The 21,861-nt window shown below is 43.2% G+C and overlaps 1 protein-coding gene across 1 annotated transcript in view; it reads left to right on the forward strand.

Annotated features, from left to right (window-relative positions):
• LOC136863551 (insulin-like peptide receptor) overlaps positions 1-21,861 on the forward strand; it is a 462,473-nt gene that overhangs the window by 218,325 nt on the left and 222,287 nt on the right. The window contains exon 5 of the mRNA XM_067139932.2: positions 5,174-5,279. Coding sequence (XP_066996033.2) covers positions 5,174-5,279 — 106 coding nt within the window. The remainder of the gene's footprint in view (positions 1-5,173; positions 5,280-21,861) is intronic.

A 21,861-nucleotide genomic window follows, 5' to 3' on the forward strand; every position in this document is an offset into this window, starting at 1 on the left:
TAACTTCTTTTTCTTCTTTTTCCCTCAAGATGAAGTTCATTCCTGGCAATCTTAAAATTCAAACTTTCTGCTTCGGATTTGAGACACAAAATGCGATCTTTAACTCGTGGGTGCTGTTAATTTTGTGGTGCCACCCTTCAACAGCATTGTTGTTCTGTGGCGTCTTCCGTGGCAGTTCCAGATTGCTTGTGGTACATTATGATTTTCAAGCCATTCTTCCACAAAATAGTCCAAAAACTGGACAAGTTTAGGATTCTGTGGCGCTTCTTCGTGGGTATAGAGCCAGCCCTCTTCCACATCTTCAGGCTTCAAGAAGGCAAGAGCCCTGCACTTCCGAATTGTCAGCCTCACTTCTTGACATTCTTTGTAGAGTGCTGTCAATCCGATTTCCTGTACCTTTCTCCAAGTACACTGGAGAAAATGAAAGAAACATCCTTGTATTTCAGCTAATGGAAATGACTGTTTCAAAGCACAAATGCTTGCAGACTCAAAATCAATGATCACCCTTTCGGGTTTCTAGTCGGGAATTCTCTCCTTCAACATTCCCAACATTTTATTGTATGTTTCTGCCCTTTTGTTAGGTAAAAGTGCGAATATAATTGGAGTGATATTCGTCTCTTCCTGTGTGCTGCCTAAATCCACGTGGATAGTGTATAGCTGCGCAAATTGCCTGCTACAGCTCCTGAAAGTGCTGTCTATGACGAAAGTCTTATTTTCTTCCATAATCTCTTTCCCCTGTTCAGTACAAAAAATCATTATTCTTTCCTCACCATCAACATCCCCTGTTCAGTACAAAAAATCATTATTCTTTCCTCACCATCAACATAGCCAAAAGAAAAGAACTTCCATCAGACATTTTAAGAATGTTTTCGTCAAGGCATATATCATCCGAACGTTCTGGTTCCCTGAGGATTCCTTGCTCCTTCCTTCGTAGTGAATACAACGTCGCTTTCATGGTCTCATACTGTGTAGGGTTGGGCACTATGTCCCTGTTTCGGCACAATGTGCCGGTGCACAGTTATGTTCCGCTGTTCCAGAACACAGAATGTCAATTGTTCCGAAACCTTCTCAAGTGAGCCGGAGACACTGACTCGCTGTCCCATCAGAAGCGCCACTATGCACTGCCCTTCGCCTACTAGCTGAACTGTGCAGCGGGCGCACGGGACGCGGGAATGTAACTGCGCAGTGTAGAGAGAACTTCGAGAGGCAACATTACATGCTCCGCGCCAGTGGGAACTGGGAATGTGCCTGTACGGAACGTGCTGTGTTGTGTGTGCCTGTGTGTAGTTATGGCCATGGTCCAGCATAAAGCTGCAGGGAACGTGAACGAACAGTCGGAACACTGAAATTCGCGCCCACTATATACGTTTAAAGGCTGCTTTTAGGTTAAGATTTTTCCGGTCAATATAAAATACACATAACACGGTTACAATGGCAGTGCAGGTGTTTAAAAGTAACCAATTCAAGAATATTTTCACCAGTTGAATGTATTGGCCTGTATTGTAATTAGTAAGTAATTAATATCTCGAAAATTTCCCTCAACACTTTCTCGGGGATTGACGTTAAACATTAATTTGGACTTTAAGGAAACTTTTAAGCCCAAGAAAAATATGGGTCGTCGCTTTGGAATTAAAAATATAACTCGATGAATACATTGTTGTACTTTCGTGCTGTTAGGCCGGGCGCACATTGAGAAGCAGTTGGCCACAGAGCAGGGAAGAGCAGAGCAGAACAGCGCGAAGCTTACGAAACTGCGAAGTGGACGTGAGCGCACATTGCCACGCAGGGTCTCGTCGGTTTTCAGAAATAACATGTTTTCTTTAGACTCTGTGATACTGGGGCATCCAGTATAAAGAGGCTCTTTTTTTCTTTTTCTTCAAGCATTCGCGATTTTTCTCATTTTGTTAGTCATCTTCACAATTTCTGGTGGCAACGCGGTTTTTCAGCTTAAGACAATCGCAATAAAAACAACCAACCTTCGCCAGTTTACAAGACTGAACAATATTTCTATGTTACCGATGTTCGGCGTTCATATGGTCTAAGCAAAGAATTTAATTCATGATTATCTTTGTATATTTTTTACGTCGCACCGACACAGAAAGGTCTTATGGCAACGATGGAATAGGAAAGGGCTAGGAATGGGAAGGAAGCGACCGTGGCCTTAATTAAGGTACAGCCCCCCCCCAGCATTAGCCTGGTGTGAAAATGGGAAACGACGGAAAACTATCTTCACGGTTGCCGACAGTGGGGTTCGAACCCCTATCTCCCGAATGCAAGCTAATAGCAAGGCGATCCTAACCGCACGACCAACTTGCATGGTAAATTCATTAATAGGATCGCAGTGGGGGAGAGGGAAAAATATGTATTTACAAATGTACTGCTAGATTTTCATCTAGTTGTCACAAGATACAAGATACTAAAATCAGTCAACATTGACAATCTGTTGTGAACGCGTTTGCATTTATATTTGACAAGACATGATAAATGATTTTCCGTATTTATCTATTCACATAAATGTGATGATGGATGACGGCGACGGAGTCGGCGATGATGCTCTCCATAATCAGCATTAGATCTTTGTCTTAAATTCTATATGTTGCGAGAACTTGGGTCACGGATTGTTTCATAGATATATGAGGATTACATTCTTTTTTTTGCTGTTTGTTTAACGTCGCACTAACATATCGAAGGTTTTCGGCGACGGAAGGGTGGAAGATTGGGAAGGTAGCGGGCGTGGCCTTAATTAAGGTACAGCCCCAGCATTTGCCTAGTGTGAAAATGGGAAACTACGGAAAGCCATCTTCAGGGCTGCTGACAGTGGGGTTCGAACCCACTATCTCCCGAATGCAAGCTCACAGATGCGCGACCCTAACCGCACGGCCACTTGCTCGGTGGATTACATTTTAGGCCTTTCTCCAAACTACCTTTTTACGCAGCGTGAATAAAATGATTTATAGCCTAGACTGTAGTGCCTTATTCCCCGAATTTACATACCGATTTTCATTAAATTATGTTCAGCCATTTTCTCACGAACATACATACACACATATATACGTACATACTGCATTGCAGTCCACATGATTCACATAGTACCTACAAAACATGGTGAGACTGAATGGCTGTGGTAATTTTCTCCTCCATTTCTTAACTCACTGCTTGACACGTGCGCAGGAAACTGTTTCGAAGACTGCGCGTGGTAGGCGCAAGTAGGTGCGGAACCGACCTGCTCTGCTCTGTCCTGCCCTGTCTGTCAACTTGCGATGGTGCAATGATTTGTGTGGATTACAAAAATCTGCTCTGCGCTGCACTGCTTTACCTGCTTCGCCTGCGTCCCAATGTGCGCCCCGCCTTATGCTCTCTGCACTTCGAATTCCTTCCCTCTCAACTTCCATTTACTTTCTTTAATATCTCGAAAATTTCCCTCAACACTTTCTCGGGGATTGATGTTAAAAATTAATTTGGGCTTTAAGGAAACTTTTAAGCCAAAGAAAAATATGGGTCATCGCTTTGGAATTAAGGATATAATTGGATGAAAAAATGTTGACACTCCAACACAGGGCGGCACACAGCCGGTATCGACAGGCAGACACAGCCAAGGCCAACTAATCTATCTAGTGCGGCCTTGACACAGCACGTTCGGTTCAGGCACATTCCAGCTGAAGCGGAGCATGTCCTGTTGCCTCTCGAAGTTCTCTCTAGGACGCAGTTACAGTCCTGTGTCCCGTGTCTCGGCACTCTGTACCGAAACACTCCGCCTCAAGCTCCTAATGTTGCGGAACAAGTGAATGTTCCGGTCTGCCCACTCCTAATTACTGGTCGTACCCTCTATTCTGGAGAGATTCCAATTCTTCCTTGAATATCTGAAAAGGAGACGTTAGTTTTCAATATTCAACTTTCACTCAACTTTCATTCAACTTTCACTAACGTGTTATGTACACAATACATTATAAGTAACTATTGGTTGTTTCGATCTACTATAATCTGATATAATATTAAAGACAGATTACGAAAATAGCATAATTAGTATACGTTAGAAATAATCAACATGTACGTACCTGAGGAATTGAAGTGCTGGCATCTTCTCTGGTTCTTTTCTTGGCTTTTGAGACTGCAATGCGCACATCCACGGCAGCTTCGTTCGGAACACACACATGTTCTTTTACTCTGATTACTTGATCTTTTAGGCTCACCACTGCCCCCTTACAACATTTGGTTTTCTCGTGGATACATTGCCATACAATGAAATTATCTTTATTTGTTCTTCGTTTTCGGTAGCAAAAACCTTCCAAAACTAAGCTTGTTCTTCCCTTTGTGGTCTCGATGAACTCCATCGCTCGCGCTCTTCAAGTAAACGATGCACAACTTGATCCAGGTAAGAAATTACGAATAGTTTTATGCGTGCGTGACGAGGATTTGTGACGAGACTGGAAAACCCTGATAAGGGGTAAGTACGGAGTGAACACTGTCACATTCTGTAACACGAAACCTCCCTGTGGAATTCCCAAACAAGACCTCTAGTTCCTAGAATGATTAATGACCACGGCGCAAGTTTTACTGATTTTAACACGGCCCAACTTTTACTCGGCGCAACTCATACGACACCGTGGACGGCCCTTATGACATTTAGGGTTTTTGCTATGTGGAATGAATAAATCGCCTCCCACTCCTGTGTGAAGATCGAAGACTCTTCGCTTCTCCGTTTCTTTTCAAGACTTGCCATAGTTGAAATGCTACCTTCAAGCATTCACCTTGCACCGTATCATGTTTTCCGTGGTTTCCTATTCTCACACCAGGCAAATGATGGTGCTGTACCTTAATTAAGGCCACGGCCGCTTTCCTCCCACTCTTAGGCCTTTCCTATCCCTGTGTCGGTGCGACGTAAAGCAAGTTATAAAAGAAAAGAAGCTCCGTATCACAAGGGTTGAGCAAATATCAGATAAGCGAGGGGGAACCAGAGGGAGTTAGGCTGACCCGTGCAACAGTTGCGCTTCAATGCACTGTCTGGCGTGAAGTTGCGCCAGGAGCGCTATTTGGACAGCTCTGGACTAGAGGCTTAAAAAAAGAGAGAGAAACTCAGCCGGAGAAATGTTCATGTGCCTTTTTTTTCTGAACAGGTTCATTTGTTCTTCCTGTTCTCTTGTGGAAAATTATTAACCATGGTTTTCTTTTCTAGGGAAATAGGAATGAGAACGAATGCCCAATGTGCCCAAATGGAGACAAATGCCCAAAATCTGCTACTGGATCTCCTCTATGCTGGAATCGCAATCACTGTCAAAAAGGTAAGTCTCAATTATTTTATTTGTACTCCTATGAGCACTAACTATGACCTTAAATGTAATATTGAAAGACTGAGCGATTGGCCGCGTGGTTTGGGTCACGTAGCTGTCAGTTTGCATTCGGAAGATAGTGGGTTCGAACTCCACTGTCGGCACCTCTGAAGATGGTTTTCCATGGTTTACCATTTTTACCCCAGGCAAATGCTGGGGCTGTACCTTCATCAAGGCCACGGTCGATTCCTTCCCACTCCTAGCCATTTCCTTTCCCCATGATTTCCATGTGACCTATCTATGTCGGTGCGATATAAAGCAAATAGAAAAATATTGAAAGAAAACTCGTAGATAAAAAATTTGGTTCAAGTTTGTCGGTTTTCCGAATCCTTGGAGCTTTTCTACATAAAAACTGTCCGTCGCTAAACTAGCTTTAAAAATGAAAATATGGGACATTCGGTGGATTCGCACATCGCATGTCTATAAAGACGCAATGGCGTCGACACCGCCGTAGTATGAAAAATTGTAAGAGATAACAGGTTTGAACTTGCCATGACGGACTGACAGAAATGAAATTCGTATTATGTATAAACTCAAATTTCGATAATGTCCTTAGCAAAACATAAATGAACGAAATGCATTGATTAGATCCACGTTTATATTTACTGTATTTGCTGACAACTGGAACTTCTAACTGGTCTACGTGACACCTCCGGGAAGGTGATATCACAAACTGATGAAGAATGTCATAATAAAGCATGAAGTAATGGTGCTTTTGTTAATTTGCTCAAGTGGTAGAGCGCTGACCTTCTGAGCTCAAGTTGACGGGTTCGATTCCGGCTCAATCCAGTGGTATTTGAAACTGCTCGAATAACACAGCCTTATGTCGGTGGATTTACTGGCAAGTAAAGCAAATCCTGCGGGAAAAAGTCCAGCTCCTCGGCGTGTTTGAAACCCATAAATGTAGTTAGTAGAACGTAAAACCAATAACCTTCTTCTGCTTATTATTATTATTATTATTATTATTATTATTATTATTATTATTATTATTATTATTATTTATTATTATGTCAGAAGACTCTTTGACTTGTGGGGTGCGAAGAACTGGGGGAATGGTGCAGTTCGACGATGGACCGAGGTGGAACATGGCAGGGTAAGCGCAGGAAAGTAGACGGAAGTTCAAACCAAGGCTTGCTATCTACCATCTTTCTCTTGGTCGTGTTTCTAGTGACTTACTAGGTCAGTACAGAGAGGATATACTCATGTGTTGCGAATATATGTGGAACATTATGAAGAAAGTGGAGTTTTAATTATTTTTCATTTTTGCTAATGTAGAGTCGTCAAGTTGGTGTTTTTTTTCTGTTGATTACTTGGATTGGGTAATTTTGCTTGCTAATTGTATGTGAATATTGAGTCCTCAACCGGAAGTTTAGTTGGATCCCGAACAGATCCAACATCACCCGTCGTAGTAGATGGCGTAGGCGTCACTGAAGAGGCGTTCTGGGGAAATAAGAAGCGAGGTAGTTTTCCGTTATTTTCCTCATTGAGCCAGGAGGTGCTCAGTTTACCAAGCCTACTGAAGTGCACATTCCAACAGACACTGTCACCAACGTTTCCATATGATTCATTACAGGGACTCGTCGCATAAGGTGTTATAAGCATTGCTCATCTGCTACCCTTGTCTCTTTCATATTGTCAAAGCCAAGGGTGAGACTGAGACACATCAATGACGTGCATGCATGCATACATACATACATACATACATACATACATACATACATACATACATACATACATACATACATACATACATACTTCTTCATTACATACTATTATGCATTTTAGCGTTCAGTCTGCAAACCTCTGTGGATTTAATAACCTCCGCCACAATCTTTCATTTGTAAATAGTTCTATGGCCTCGTTTAGTTCTATACCTCTTATCTTGAAATCACCCGAAACTGAGACAAACCATCGTCGTCTTGGTCACCCTCTATCTGTCTTACCTTCCATACCAGAGTCCATTTTTCTCTTAGGTAACCTATCCTCCTCCATTCTCCTCACCTGACTCCTCTACCGAAGCCGGTTTATATGTACAGCTTCATCCATTGAGTTCAATCCCAACTTGCCGTTTATCTACTCATTCCGAATACCCTCCTGCCATTGTTCCCACCTCTTAATACAAGCAATAATTCTCGCTACTTTCATGTGTGTTAATTCTAAGTTATGAATAAGATATCCTGAGTCTACCCAGCTTTCACTCCCGTAAAGCAAAGTTGGTCTGAAACCAAACCGATGTAATGCTAGTTTCGTCCCAGAGCTGAATTTCTTCTTACAGAATACTGTTAATCGCAACTGCGAGGTCACTGCAGTAGCTTTACTGCACGTTGATTCATTCCCACTTATTATACTACCATCCTGGGAGAACACACGTCCTAAATACAGGTACCTGAAATTATCTACCTGTCCCAGCTTTGTATCCCCAATCTGACACTCATTTCTCTTGGATTTCATACCTACTGACATAAATTTAATCTTGGAAAGGCTAATTTTTATACCATACTCACTGCACCTATTTTCAAGTGTCAATATATTAGACTGCAAGACCGAGCGAGTTGGCCGTGCGGTTAGGTGCGCACTGCTTTGAGGTTGCATCCGGGAGATAGTGGGTTCGAATCCCACTGTCGGCAGCCCTGAAGATGGTTTTCCGTGTTTTCCCCATTTTTACACAAGGCAAATGTTGGGGCGGTACCTTAACTAAGGCCACGGCCGCTTCCTTCCAATTCCTAGGCCTTTCTTATCCCATCCTCTGAATATGTGTGCATATTTGGAAATGATGCTGTGTTTTTAATGACTAGTGTTTTATAGTACCTATGTCTCTGTTCCTTCTGTCTTTCAGATAATGACATGAAGTGAAATGAAATGGCGTATGGCTTTTTAGTGCCGGGTGTGTCCGAGGACAAGTCGGCTCGCCAGGTGCAGGTATTTTGATTTGACACCCGTAGGCGACCTGAGCGTTGTTTTGAGGAGGAAATGATGATGGAGACCACACATACATCCAGCCCCCGTGCCAGCGAAATTGACCAATGGTGGTTAAATTTCCCGACCCTGCCGGGAATGGAACCCGGGACCCCTGTGACCAAAGACCGGCATGCTAACCATTTATTCATGGAGCCGGACTTTCAGATATTGATAGCCTCTGATGAATTTAAAATCACATATGTTGCATTTTCCTCGTGGGGTCTATGTGTGACCAAAGGCCAGCACGCTAACCATTTAGCCATGGAGTCGGACGTGGTGGTGGTGATATTCTCCGAATCCACGTACTCATGGAACACTCTTGACACGGTGGCACTGCCCAATTTCGGAGATGGAATGACCCACACGTGTGGTGCCGATAATCTGGCCACAATCAAAAATGCAGAGATCTCGTGTCATGCCCGTTGGTTAATTGTTACACGGCCATTGCAAAGTCTGGCAACATCGCAGTCACGGGCTAAGCTGCCTGTAATTCAATTGCTCATCGGTGTATCTGCCGACGAAAAGATTTGGTTGTTCTCTGTTTTCATTACTACGGTACTATGGTAATTTTGTTTCATAAACAGATATTCCTCTTCCATTCTCTCTCTCAGTATGATTTTACCCAGTATCAGTTTTTCCTTAGTCATCGATTTTGAGGGCTTAATGGAGGATATTCTTCAGCTAGATATACCCATATTCTGGCTAACGGCGATCAAGATACTTTTATCTGACAGTGCCTGCCAAACGCACGTTCCGAGCTTTGAAAACTATAAAGATATCCGTGTTGTTATTGGAAAAAAATAGAAAAAATATCCCGGTAGAGATGTATTACCTCATCGTACTCGTGCTACAAATAGGTGGTGTGATCGCACATTCCTGCACGCGATTCATTCGTGCCCTATGTGCATGGAACACTTACTGTGAACTTGTCGCTGTCTTTTCACAGTGGTTCTAATTCAGCCTTGAAGCTTTGGCTGTGGAAGCTCGTGGTGTTCTAGGGGTGAGCATAGTAGTGCGGTCGTAGCACGACCGACTGTATGAGTTGCACCATTCATAACATGCAGATGCTCTAGTCGTGCTCCGAATGTCATTACCCAGCACCACCCATACCTCAGCAGCGTCTACACTGTCATGGCCATAAATGAGACTGAAACTTCGGAGAAAGCTACATTTTGCTCTAGCCTATGCCAAGTCACAGATTCAAAAATACTGCCTTTATCAACAAATAGCAATAGGCTAAAAAACATCGTACATCGATTGATTTAAAATGCTAAACTAGAGGCAACAGGCGGATTTCTATACCTAGTCTCTGCTAATTACAGATACATTCACTTGTACAGAATCACAGGCTACTACAAGCAACAAGAACGTCTCCTTCTACCGCTTTTCCTACACCCTGGTAAGGTTGCGTCTGCAAACTCTCTTGCAGTTTTGGACATCTCTGGTTTACGCCTTGATGTTTTTCCTGATAGCAACCCTATTTGCAGGGATGTGTTCACTATTGCGTGTTTTTTGCTGGTTGGCACTGTGGTGTGTTGTGTGTATGAAGAGGTTTGTGTTGGAGAAACACAAATACCCAGTTCTCGAGTTAAAGGAGTTACCTAGCCGCTATTAAAATCCCCGACCCGACCGGGAATCGAGCCCGGGATCCTCTGAACTCGACGCGGGCCATTCAGCAAAGCAGCGGGACTACAAGTAACAAGATCAACAGCGTCTATTTCTTAATCCTGATGTTTCAGTCGAGTAAATTGACCTCGCATTTCGCAAGATATACTTTCTTCATACAAAAATCGTCCTACTGGACCGAGCGAGTTGACCACGTCGTTAGCTGCGCAGCTGTGAGCTTGCATTCGGGTAACAGTGGGTTCTAATCCCACCGGCGGCAGCCCTGAAGGTGGTTTTCTGTGGTTTCCCACTTTCATACCAGGCAAATGCTGGGGCTGTAAGGCCATGGCTGCTACCTTCCCAATCCAAGCACTTTCCCATCCTTCCGTCGCCTAAAACCTTCGATGTGTTAGTGCGACGTTAAACAATTATTTTAAAAATCATCTTACTGGCCAAGAAACTACTCATTGTTTAGGTGTGCATATGTAAGGAATAAGTCGTCACGGCGAAAGTACTCTGTGAATTTTTATCTTTCATTTTTTTTCATCAGGGATATGAATTTGAAAGATCAAAAACATCCATTTCCATGAAAGAGACCCCATATTTAATTTCAAAGTTTCATATATCCTCTTGCGTGGAATCACTGATGCGTTTGTAATGAACCTTAATGACCCTGTTTATTGAGGGCTTTTTGTATTTGAAGCGGGTTATTTGAATATCCTAGGGATCTTACATATTTTCTTCCGGAATATTGAACTCCCTTTGTTAGAATTGAGACATATTAAATGCACATTTATATTCGACGACGCGTGTACCATATTTTAATCCTCATTGGAGAACTCTATATCGTCCCTGCTCTGGCAAACTAACGAATCTGAAAATTGTCAAAAGGTTAGGAGAGCTGAAAGAAGTTGTGATTACTCATGTCAAATCAATTTTTATATTTAATTATTGGTTTTATGTGTTAGGCATACAGAATGAGCTGCAGATGTGAGACTTTGTCAGAGGGTAGACAGTATATAAATAACAAAATCTAAACCAGAACTTCAGAACTACAGATTCCTTAGTTTGTCAGTTTCGCTAGTTTGCCAGAGCAGGGACGATATTATCCACACCTTTCTACTTTTTTCCACCTAGTTTTGAAACTTTCGTGCACATATCTCGCCAAATATTGGAGGTAAACCTTTGATTTTGAACTCTCCACTTTATACATAAAATTGAATCAACCCCATTGAATTTGCACATGCTAAAACCTATGTGTGTCACTACAACGTCGATCCGCTGGATTTGGATAGAGTAATATGACGTTTGTTTTTCTTTCAATATTTTTCAGAGAGATGAAAGATATGCAATTCCAAGAAAGGAACATTTTAAAGTTTCAAAGAGCTCAGTCTGCTTGTTCAAAAACCTTTAAACAAGTACAATTATCTAGGCCTGACTGCTTCTCTTTGTCTCCATTCCGTAGTGGTCGAATTCTTGAAATGTCGCTTGCTGCCGTGCTGATGTTTTTGTTGGCACGTTCTGGTGTTAAGGATACAAGGTGATTAGTGGAAGAGTGGATGGATATTGTCCTGTGTGCCATCATTTGCTTTCCGAATTTTGAAGTACAGAGTGTTCCTAACATTTGTGACAAACGTCAGGGGTGATTCCTGGGATCAAAAACATGGACAAAAATGCCCATATGAACAAATATCCTACAATGCGTTGGTACCGAGGTACAGGCGTTGCACATTGAACCATCATCCTGACATTTTTGTCGTCCGTCTTCCGTTTTGTTCACCGACGAGGCCATATTTCGAAGAGATGGCATCATAAACTTGCATAACACAGACGTGGGCAGTTGAAGATAAACGTGGTACGCTTGTCGCTAATCATAAACAGTACCTGGGACGCAATGTGTGATGTTATCCATAATCAACTGATCGACCCATACATGCTATCCCGATGCCTGAATGGAACAACGTATCTGATCTTCTTGTGGGACACGTTACCTGCACTACTGAAATATGTGCCCCTGGCAGCTCGCCTCACATTGTGGTTCATGCTCGCGCACTTCAGTTTGCATGTACGCCAATTTTTGGACAATGCCCTCCTACGGCAGTGGATCTAGCGTTGTGGTCCATTGCATTGGCTTGCTTGGTTTCCTGACCTCAACCAATATAACTTTGATCTGTCGGGACACGTCAAAAATGTGCTGTACGCTACTTCGGTTAACGACATCAACGACCTCGAACAGTATATAAATAATGCAGCTGTTCGACAGGACCCAGGTATCTTCAGCCGGCTTTGCCAGTCCACAATGAAGCTGCTTGTGGCGGATACTTTGAGCATCTCATGTCAGAAGCCGACGAGAGGAAAGTCACACGGTCGTCCATTGCCAAAGTTTTGCGGTCATTTAATATTCCTCGATCGAAGATGTCATGTATGTATCGGAAATACCTTATGGAAGGCATTACGTCCCACACTGAACAGCACAGTGGCCGAAAACGGACGCTTATTGATTACGATTAGCGGCTTCTGGCTAGAATTTTCCGTGGTAACAGATAAGCTACACTGACTCAAATCACATCCACATTCAATTCACAAGGCATCAGACGCATTTTCAGATGCTAATTGAACCCTGGAGGATTGGCGACATGTAGCTTGTTCCTGTGAATCACTGTTCCAATTGCTTCGAACAGATGGTTGGGTTCGGATATGGTGCAGGCCCCAGTTGTCAACAAGGCACCACACAGGCTGGTGGTGGCTCCATAATGGTTTTGGATGTGTTCACGTGACATCAGTGACTGCTACGTTGAACTGCATTGCGACCACTAAAACGATGAGCTATTCCAGCGGGAAAATGCACCGTGTTATCGGGCCCAAGTTGTCCAGAACTGGTTTGAGTAGCGTTCTGGAGAATATTAGAGATTGCTGCAGCCACCTTGGCCTCCTGATTAGTGATGGGACATTCGATTCATTTTATTCCGTTCACGTTACTGAATCGATACAGTGATCCGATTCACGGCTCATTGGTCACCGCTCCTACTGCATCAGTGTAGTATGTGCTGGTAAGACAGCAGCAACAGCATTCAGTGCTCGCAGCTGCCATCTGGTCTTCATACTATGAACTCCTTTCTTAGAAAAAATGCTAGTTACTCTAATACATCGAAGGTTTCCGGCAACGCAGGGTGGGAAAGGTTAGGATTAGGAAGGTAGCAGCCATGGCCTGAATTAAGGTACAGAGCCAGCATTTCCTGGGGTGAAAATGGGGAAACTACGGGAAAACCATCTTAACGGCTGCCGACGGTGGGATTCGAACCCACCATCCCCCGAATGCAAACGCATAGCCACGCGATATTAACCGCACGACAACTCGCTCAGTCCTTTTTTTAAAGTATTTTTCTATCAGCTGAGGATTTTTTTAAATCGTCATATTTTGTATAGGCTACTCGAGATGTACAGTAGCCCGCTGGTTTTCTGATTCAACATACTGTTATTGCGTCTGTCCACATATGATTGAAGTCTTGTGCAACGATGTGACATATGAACTGAGAGAATACTGAGCCGTTCTTCCCAATATAAAACAGGTACTTTTGAGTGGTCATGACTCATGAGCATGACTCGTAGTCATAGGGCAGGCTAGAGTCGAGTTTAACTGGCAAATGTCAACTAAGTTATAATGCTAAGATTCATTAAACTAATAAATAGTATAACCTAATAGCCTACCTACTTACTAGCTACTTCAGAATTATGATGTGACTACCTTCTTAACACTGCAAATAAATCCATCTATTATTTAAACCTCCCTGTAAGAAGAGGACAGTGAATGCAAATGGGTATTATTTTCAAATGAGCTGAGCTCGAGAGTCCATTATAGCATACGATTCTTTCAGTCTAGCATGTCTCACTGTATGTCTCGCTGCAGCGGAAGCTCGGCTCTCCGCGTGTCCAGTGAGCCGATAAGGAGCCGTGTGTATCATGTGTCTCACTGAGCCGCGCTCGTTCACGATTCTTTCGATGTGCCATGATTCACTGTATGCCTCGCTGCAGCGGAAGCTCGGCTCTCCGCGTGTCCAGTGAGCCGAAGGAGCCGTGTGTATCATGTGTCTCACTGAGCCGCGCTCGTTCACGATTCTTTCGATGTGCCATGATACACTGTCTCGCTGCAGCGGAAGCTCGGCTCCCCGTCAACGTCCAGTGAGTGCGCCACTCAGCACTGTCCGCTGGGAGTAAGCTGAATCGTGTGCCGTGAGCTCGCCTTTCCTGTGAATCGATTCACTCGGACACTTGAATGAATCGATACACTGCTTCGAATCATGCATTCAGTAGCCAACACTACTCCTGATATGAACCCAGTCGAGCATTTATGGGACGTGGTGGTGAGGTCCATTCATACAAGGAAGCTGTGCGTAGGTATCTGGACGGCATGGGTCAGAATCTTACCTCAGTTGTTTCTTCCATTTGCGGAATCGATGCCACGACGAGTAGCAGCACTTGGCCGAGCTAGAGGAGGACTTACACTAGACTGGACTCCTATTCCATTACTTTTGGCATGTCAGTGTAAAAGAACCCCTACCCCAACCGCGAATGTCACGAATGTCTTCGTGGGCCTTGGCCTACCAAGTGACCGCTGTTCACCCCGAAGGCCTGTAGATAACGAGGTCAGATATCTCCTCGATTATAATCACGTAGGCTGAGAGGACCTCGAACCAGCCCTCAGATCCAGGTAAACATTCCTAACCTGGCCAGGAATCGAACATGGGGCCTCCGGATAAGAGGCAGACTCGCTACCGCTAGGCCGCGGGGCCAGTTATAATGGAAGAATTCTGCCTAGATGAACGTGAGCTTACTGACAGGTGTGAAATAAATAGCACTCCGTTGATCTTGGAAAAATTTATGACCAAATTTCTCTCTTCGTATTGACAAAGTAAAATCCCGTGTCATGAGGTCTCTTGGACTTTTTTTGAGATTACTGAAATTTGTAATTTAAACGCCCTTAAATTAGACGTCTGTGCATATATTCTTCCTGTAATTGATTTCTGCCCTCACGAACGTCAATGAAATGAATTGCTTCTTCTCACTCTTCGCAAACCTTGTGAAAACCCGTAATCCTGTCCTGAGACAACTTAGTACCAAATAAATTATCTCATTCATAAAAATTATAGACCTCAGTAAAATCTGCAGAACACATATCTCTGCTTCCTTCATAGAACTCTTTAAAGTGGATCTATTTTTACTTATTTTTTCCGTTGCGTTGTTGTGACGTGCCGAGTCACCTTAATTTTAATATAAATAAATATTCGCTCTTCTCCGTCTCCATAAACAATATCTCTTGGACGCCAGCCTTCAAAATTATGGCTTGAAGACAATAGTTGATAAATAATATTAAAAAGTAATGAGACTCTAGATACTCCCAGAAGTGGGATGACAGAACACCTAACCATTAAGTACACGCTAACTAGGAGACTAAGGATCATTAATAAGAATTTATGAAAGTACCAATTAAAATAACGATTTATTAGGATGATAAACTTGACGGTGTATTTACGAAAACTGAACTTAACGGAAAACAACCAAACCCCATGGCGCAAAAGCCCCGAAGGACCATGGCCTATCAAGCGACCGCTGCTCAGCTTAAAAGCCTGCAGATTACGAGGTGTCGTGTGGTCAGCACAACGGATCCTCTCGGGCGTTATTCTTGGCTTTCTAGACGAACTTAATGGAAACAAAACAAAAATTGAATGAAAGAAAATGTAATAAAATGAGCTGTTACGCTGAGACTTGCAATAATATTTTTTTGCTAGGGGCTTTACGTTGCACCGACACAGATAGGTCTTATGGCGACGATGGGATAGGATAAGCCTAGGAGTTGGAAGGAAGCGGCCGTGGCCTTAATTAAGGTACAGCCCCAGCATTTGCCTGGTGTGAAAATGGGAAACCACGGAAAACCATCTTCAGGGCTGCCGACGGTGGGATTCGAACCCATTACCTCCCGGATGCAAGCTCATAGCCGCGCGCCTCTACGCGCACGGCTAACTCGCCCGGTTGCAGTAATTTATGCCATTAGCTCACCATTTGTAGATTCTGGTATCTGGACATGTTCGATGTAGGAGCTGTTGTTTGATGGTCCCTTCGTACTGCCGTTGTCATCTCCCGTAGTAAGTACCAGTCGTATTTCCGATTCGTGCATTGCCCACTAATTGGACAACGACTTTCCTGACCTTAACACTTCCCATAATACTCATAATACCTTTGGTTACGTTCATGGAGAGAATACACTTGTATTCTTCCGTATTACAGAAATGTAGAGTAACTAAAGAAAAACAAAATGATCTTCTCTTTCAGACAAGTCAAAACAGGTCTCTCGCTAACTTTATCTCTCGACATTGAGATAGCCAGTTCTCAGTGAGAGTAACTTTGAGTAGTGCTCTACTGAGATGTGAAGTGGACTTGTAAACTAAACGGAGAACCTCCTCTTGCTATCTGCCCTGTTTTCTCTCGTATAATAAGAACGATGAGAAAGACATTCCTCTATCATCATGATCATCAGACGCTGAGGCCCTCAGACGCTTTGATGTTAAGATGTTAAGACCTCAGAGGCTCCGATGTAAAGATGTTCTGATATGAAAACTTTAGGAGCTCTTATCGTTGAAGTATATAGGCTCTAAGAAATTCCCTCCATCTCCCATATCACGTGGTCCAGTAAGATATGATGTTCTATTCCTTCTTTCCATCGCTGTATATCCATCATCTTGTTTCGTAACGTTCATTCACATAGGTTGAAAGTTCGCGGGCTTCGTAAGCGTCAGGTAGCAAGCTTCAAAAAGTGGGAGTTGACAAATTCTAACCGCCTCTTCATATTATGGAGGGGACTATGTATTTCTACAATCTCGACGACGTCCTTTTCGTGGTAAAGGGCTAAAATTGGCATGGCGTGTCCGGTCGACTGACCTCAGGCTGCTGGAATTTACTGCAAGCTATTAATGCGGATGTTGTAATACCTTACTCAAGATTTAGCTCGTTCACATTTCGTTATTGCCGTGATGCAAAGAAATGAGATGACTATAAACCCTATATATACGCATAATAATCCAGAATGACCTAGCTTAAATTAGATATATACATCTTTCCAATTAATTACACACTTTGATAATTTTAAGTACATTATGTTCAAAACATCACATTGTCGTCTTTGGAGAATCCGAAATAGACCACTACACCATGTTCCACGTGTGAGCTTAACACCCCTGTAACTTTCCATACTTTACCAACTTCCAATAATAAGAAATGTGCTACATGAAACGAATACCTACATTCCCTGTCATCTCTTCTAAATCAGACTTTTTTTGCTAGGGGCTTTACGTCGCTCCGACACAGATAGGTCTTATGGTGACGATGGGACAGGAAAGGCCTAGGAGTTGGAAGGAAGCGGCCGTGGCCTTAATTAAGGTACAGCCCCAGCATTTGCCTGGTGTGAAAATGGGAAACCACGGAAAACCATCTTCAGGGCTGCCGATAGTGGGATTCGAACCTACTATCTCCCGGATGCAAGCTCACAGCCGCGCGCCTCAACGCGCACCTAAATAAGACTGATCAGTATACTAATTAAAGGCTAAGCTCTAGATTCTCTGTTGACAACACGGCAAGAACGTTATCCATGATATGGACGTGTTTGTACCTGTTTTTGCTTGTTTCTCTCCTATTTAATTTCTAAAGAACTCGTTACTATTAAATTTTCTCCTGTTTACCTGTTAGTGTTTGTTTTCTCATTATAATTTTGTTTGTTGGCTCACAGTCAGTGTTAAATGGTGTACTTCGAACCTGTATGTGATTATTAGGAAAGAAAGAAATAAGATTTTATGGGTGTGTAGTTCGTGGTCGAACTGGGTTTCTAGCTCACAAAGTTTCATCGGTAACTGTGCTCTGCAGTCCACAGCTGTCCTTCGGAGAGAGTGGACCCTTAAAAATGCTGGGAGTTAGAAACTCCATTCGACCACGGCTTACTAGCCCGAAACGTTTCTTCGACATTCACCGAGATGTCGGTTGTGAAAGCCTAAGCTGCCATGTTTTGAGAAAGGTAAGCGTAATCAGAACTCGGCCCTCATAAAAACCCTCATTCTTTGCATACCTTGGGAAAGCCCGTAATCCTGTTCCGAGACAGCTCATCACCAAATAAATTCTCTGCGCCCTCCATAGAACTCGTTATTTAAAGTTCATCCTTTTTACTTCATTTCCCGTTGCATTGTCATCTTCGGAAAATCCGAAATAGGCCACTATACCATGTTCCACGTATGAGCCTAACACTCCTGTGACTTTCCATACCTTATCTACCTCCAATAATAGGAAATGCGCCTCCCCAGTACACCTTGCAGTTAAATGAAATTGGAGATTATTTATGTACACTTCTAGGCAAAAAAAAAATATGGGCTGATATTATTACTCCTAAGTACGGACCGAAAGGGAGAAATGAGTACATTATCGTAAAGATTTCTTGACTGGTTAATACACGGGCGTTTATCAGGATTCACATATTCTAAATCTCTAATCCGGCGCGTAGGTCGAGAAGAGAAAAAGAGAGGAAACAGCAGAATTATGCCTATGAAGTAGCCCAATATAATTACTACAGCAGGAAATGAGTTGCGAGGCAGGTCATCAACAGTAGTTTGCCTCCCCAGTACACCTTACCATTAAATGAAATTGAAGATTATTTCGCCGGACTGAGTGGCTCAGACGGTTGAGGCGCTGGCCTTCTGACCCCAACTTGGCAGGTTCGATCCTGGCTCAGTCCGGTGGTGTTTGAAGGTGCTCAAATACGTTAGCCTTGTGTCGGTAGGTTTACTGGCACGTAAAAGAACTCCTGAGGGACTAAATTCCGGCACCTCGGCGTCTCCGAAAACCGTAAAAGAGTAGTTAGTGGGACGTAAAGCAAATAGCATTATTATTATTATTATTATAAGACTATTTCACTGGAATATTTCGAATTTTCAAAAGTGGTGACCCACACAATTGAAAGAACTGGAGGACCATAACGATTTTTTCCATTATTAGACGGATAATCGAACGAGTCACAGGCAAGGCACTTCACAGCTACCTCAGCTTTACTTGTCACCCGAGAGGCTTTGTTTCATCACCCGGAACGCATATTAACACAACTTTGATTAATGGTTGCCTCCTAAGTGCGAAGTAGAAGAAGTCGAACTGTTGTGTTGCATTTTTATATACCGGTAACCGAAAAATTCGACTCACTAGGCCATGAACACATCTGCAGAACATCAGGAGGCTTTGTGAATCGCCTCAATATCTAAAAGGGCTGATTGCGAAATTACTAGTTGACAATCATATCCACATTGAGACTAGTATCAGCAAGACGAAGTCCATACAGCTAAAAAAAAGTGACTCCCAAGGCAGGCCTTTGTTACCATCTGTCTGGCAATCGATGATATAGTAAAATAGCTCTCTGATCACAAAGTTACCGAAGCACATGGCTCCTCAGCTATAGATGGACTGAGTAAACCGTTGTGCTTGGTATTCGTCGACGACCTAGCCTTGGTAGGGAAAGATGAAGGAGGTCCAAGCACTCTTTTCTCCCTAGAAGAAGATAGCCTCGCTCTGATCGGACTCAGAATCAATCCTGAGAAGAGCAAATTAATCTGCTTGAGAAATGGATACCTTACACCCACCGAAGGTGCCACGCAGGTGGCTCTCTCATACACTCATTTGTAGATGAAGATGAACGCATCAGATACCTCGGCGTAAATTTCAGTGATGAAATAGTCTTGGACGAGGCAGTTGTTAGGAGAGGCCTCAGCGAAAATATTGCTGAACTGTGCAGCTCACCGCTATTGAAGCCTGACCAAAAGCTGTTGATCATCAATCAGTACATATAGTCCAGCTTGATATATCCTCTGCAGTGCGCCCCTTTGCCGAAGATCAGAAATAGTTTCCTAGAAGATGTCGACAAGCTATTGAGAGGAGCAGTGAAGAAATATCGCACTTCCACGTGACTGTCCTGATGGAATGATGTACGGTCCACAAACATGTCGCGGCTTAGGCCTCATGAAAGCCAAAATGGGAGGTTTGCTTACAGAACTTCAATATTTTGTAACAGTTTGCTTCGCATCAAAGATACCCACCTCCATTCCATCCGAGATCTGGAACGTGAGAAGCGAGCAGTAATATGAAAACTCAGCATCGGTGAGCCAGATAACCACCACTGGACGGGTTGGCGAATAACGAAAGTCCTGAGAGAGCTAGCCTTCTACACCTGGTCCTCTCACAAGTTAGGGGAAAAAGGCATTGCAGTTTATACAGACTATCCCAAAGCGAACTTCTGGGCGAGCAGTCGAACGCAATTATCAAACTCTGAATGGACGGACGCCCTGAAAATTACTTGCAATGGGTTTTTTTTTTTTTTTTTGCTATTGGCTTTACGTCACACTGACACAAATAGGTCTTATGGTGACGATGGGACAGGAACGGGCTAGGACTGGAAAGGAAGCGGCCGTGGCCTTAATTAAGGTACAGCACCAGCATTTGCCTGGTGTGAAAATGGGAAACCACGGAAAACCATTTTCAGGGCTGCCGACAGTGGGGTTCGAACCCACTATCTCCTGAATAGTGGATACTGGTCGCACTTAAGCGACTGCAGCTATCGAGCTCGGTCTTGCACTTGCAATGTTTCGATGGTTCGAGCAGTACTCGGCAAATGACCAAGCACAACCCACTGCCGTTATCCAGACTGTGGTGAAATCGAAGCTATAGGACATGTGCTTGGATTCTGTCGTTAGGGAGAATTGCAAAGGACTGCTCGCCACCGCAAAGTGAGAACAGCTTTGGTCGCTGCAGTGTGGGAATCAGGTTGACAAGTCCATGTAAAAGTTCACTGTTTATCTTCTACTGGATCTGTAAGAAGAGCAGGCATCGCTTGAGGCGTGGTGGTAGATCCAACTGACCATTTTGAGATAGAAGTTAAACAAGCCAGTGAGGTCGATTCTGAAAAGAACAACTACGAACTATGCATCCCGTACTTCAGGAAACACTACATCAGGCGTGTTATTCGGTTGCAGAGGCAGTGTAACCAATTACACATGGAGTGTCATGAAGCGGTTGGGTATTCATCGCCCTACGTTAGAGAACATCATAGTAAATATCATAAAAGACTCAGTCAGCATCCTAAATCACAATTTCTATTACGCATATGTCAGAGCATGTTATAGATTCACCGAGCAAGTTGGCCGTGCGCTTAGCGTCGCGCAGCTGTGCGCTTGCATTCGGAAGATGGTGGGTTCGAACCCCATTATCGGCAGCTCTGTAGATGGTTTTCCGTGGTTTCCTAATTTCACACCAGTCAAATGCTGGGGCTGTACCTTAATCAAGGCCATGGCCGCTTCCTTCCCACTCCTAGCCCTTTCCTACTGCCACATGGTAGCCATAAGACTTATCTGTGTCGGTGCAACGTAAAGCAAATTGCATTTTTAATTTTTTCTTACAGGTTCTGATTTGTGCTATTCAAAATATTGTCGCGGGACATTTTATCCTGTAGAGTAGTATGTACATTTCTAATAATTTGTCTTCCATTTGCAATGTGGTCAAGCACTGATATCATCTCGGAATATATATAACTCACTTTATGTATAAAATGATGCATTTCTATGCTTTTAGAACACGTTTAGATGTTAACATTAACAACAAATTCACTAAACACAGCTTGTGACTTTCCTAACATAATAGAACTACGCAAATTATTAGCGAAGCGTGTATTGAACAAATGTAGATTGAAGAGAAAGATAACAAATATTTTATTACGAGCACGGAATAAGGTATACGACGCTGATTCTTCCGTAAGAAACGTCTACCATGGGAAACAAGAAGAGAAAAACTCTGCCTTCAAGAAATCCCGACGAGTTATTCAACATATTACAACATATTTTATTTATGTACGCTTCTCGACAAATACATAATTAATGAACCGAAAGCCTTAGTCCCCGCG

The sequence above is a fragment of the Anabrus simplex genome, chromosome 2, assembly GCF_040414725.1.
Source record: "Anabrus simplex isolate iqAnaSimp1 chromosome 2, ASM4041472v1, whole genome shotgun sequence".
In the NCBI taxonomy this organism is placed as follows: Eukaryota; Metazoa; Arthropoda; class Insecta; order Orthoptera; family Tettigoniidae; genus Anabrus; species Anabrus simplex.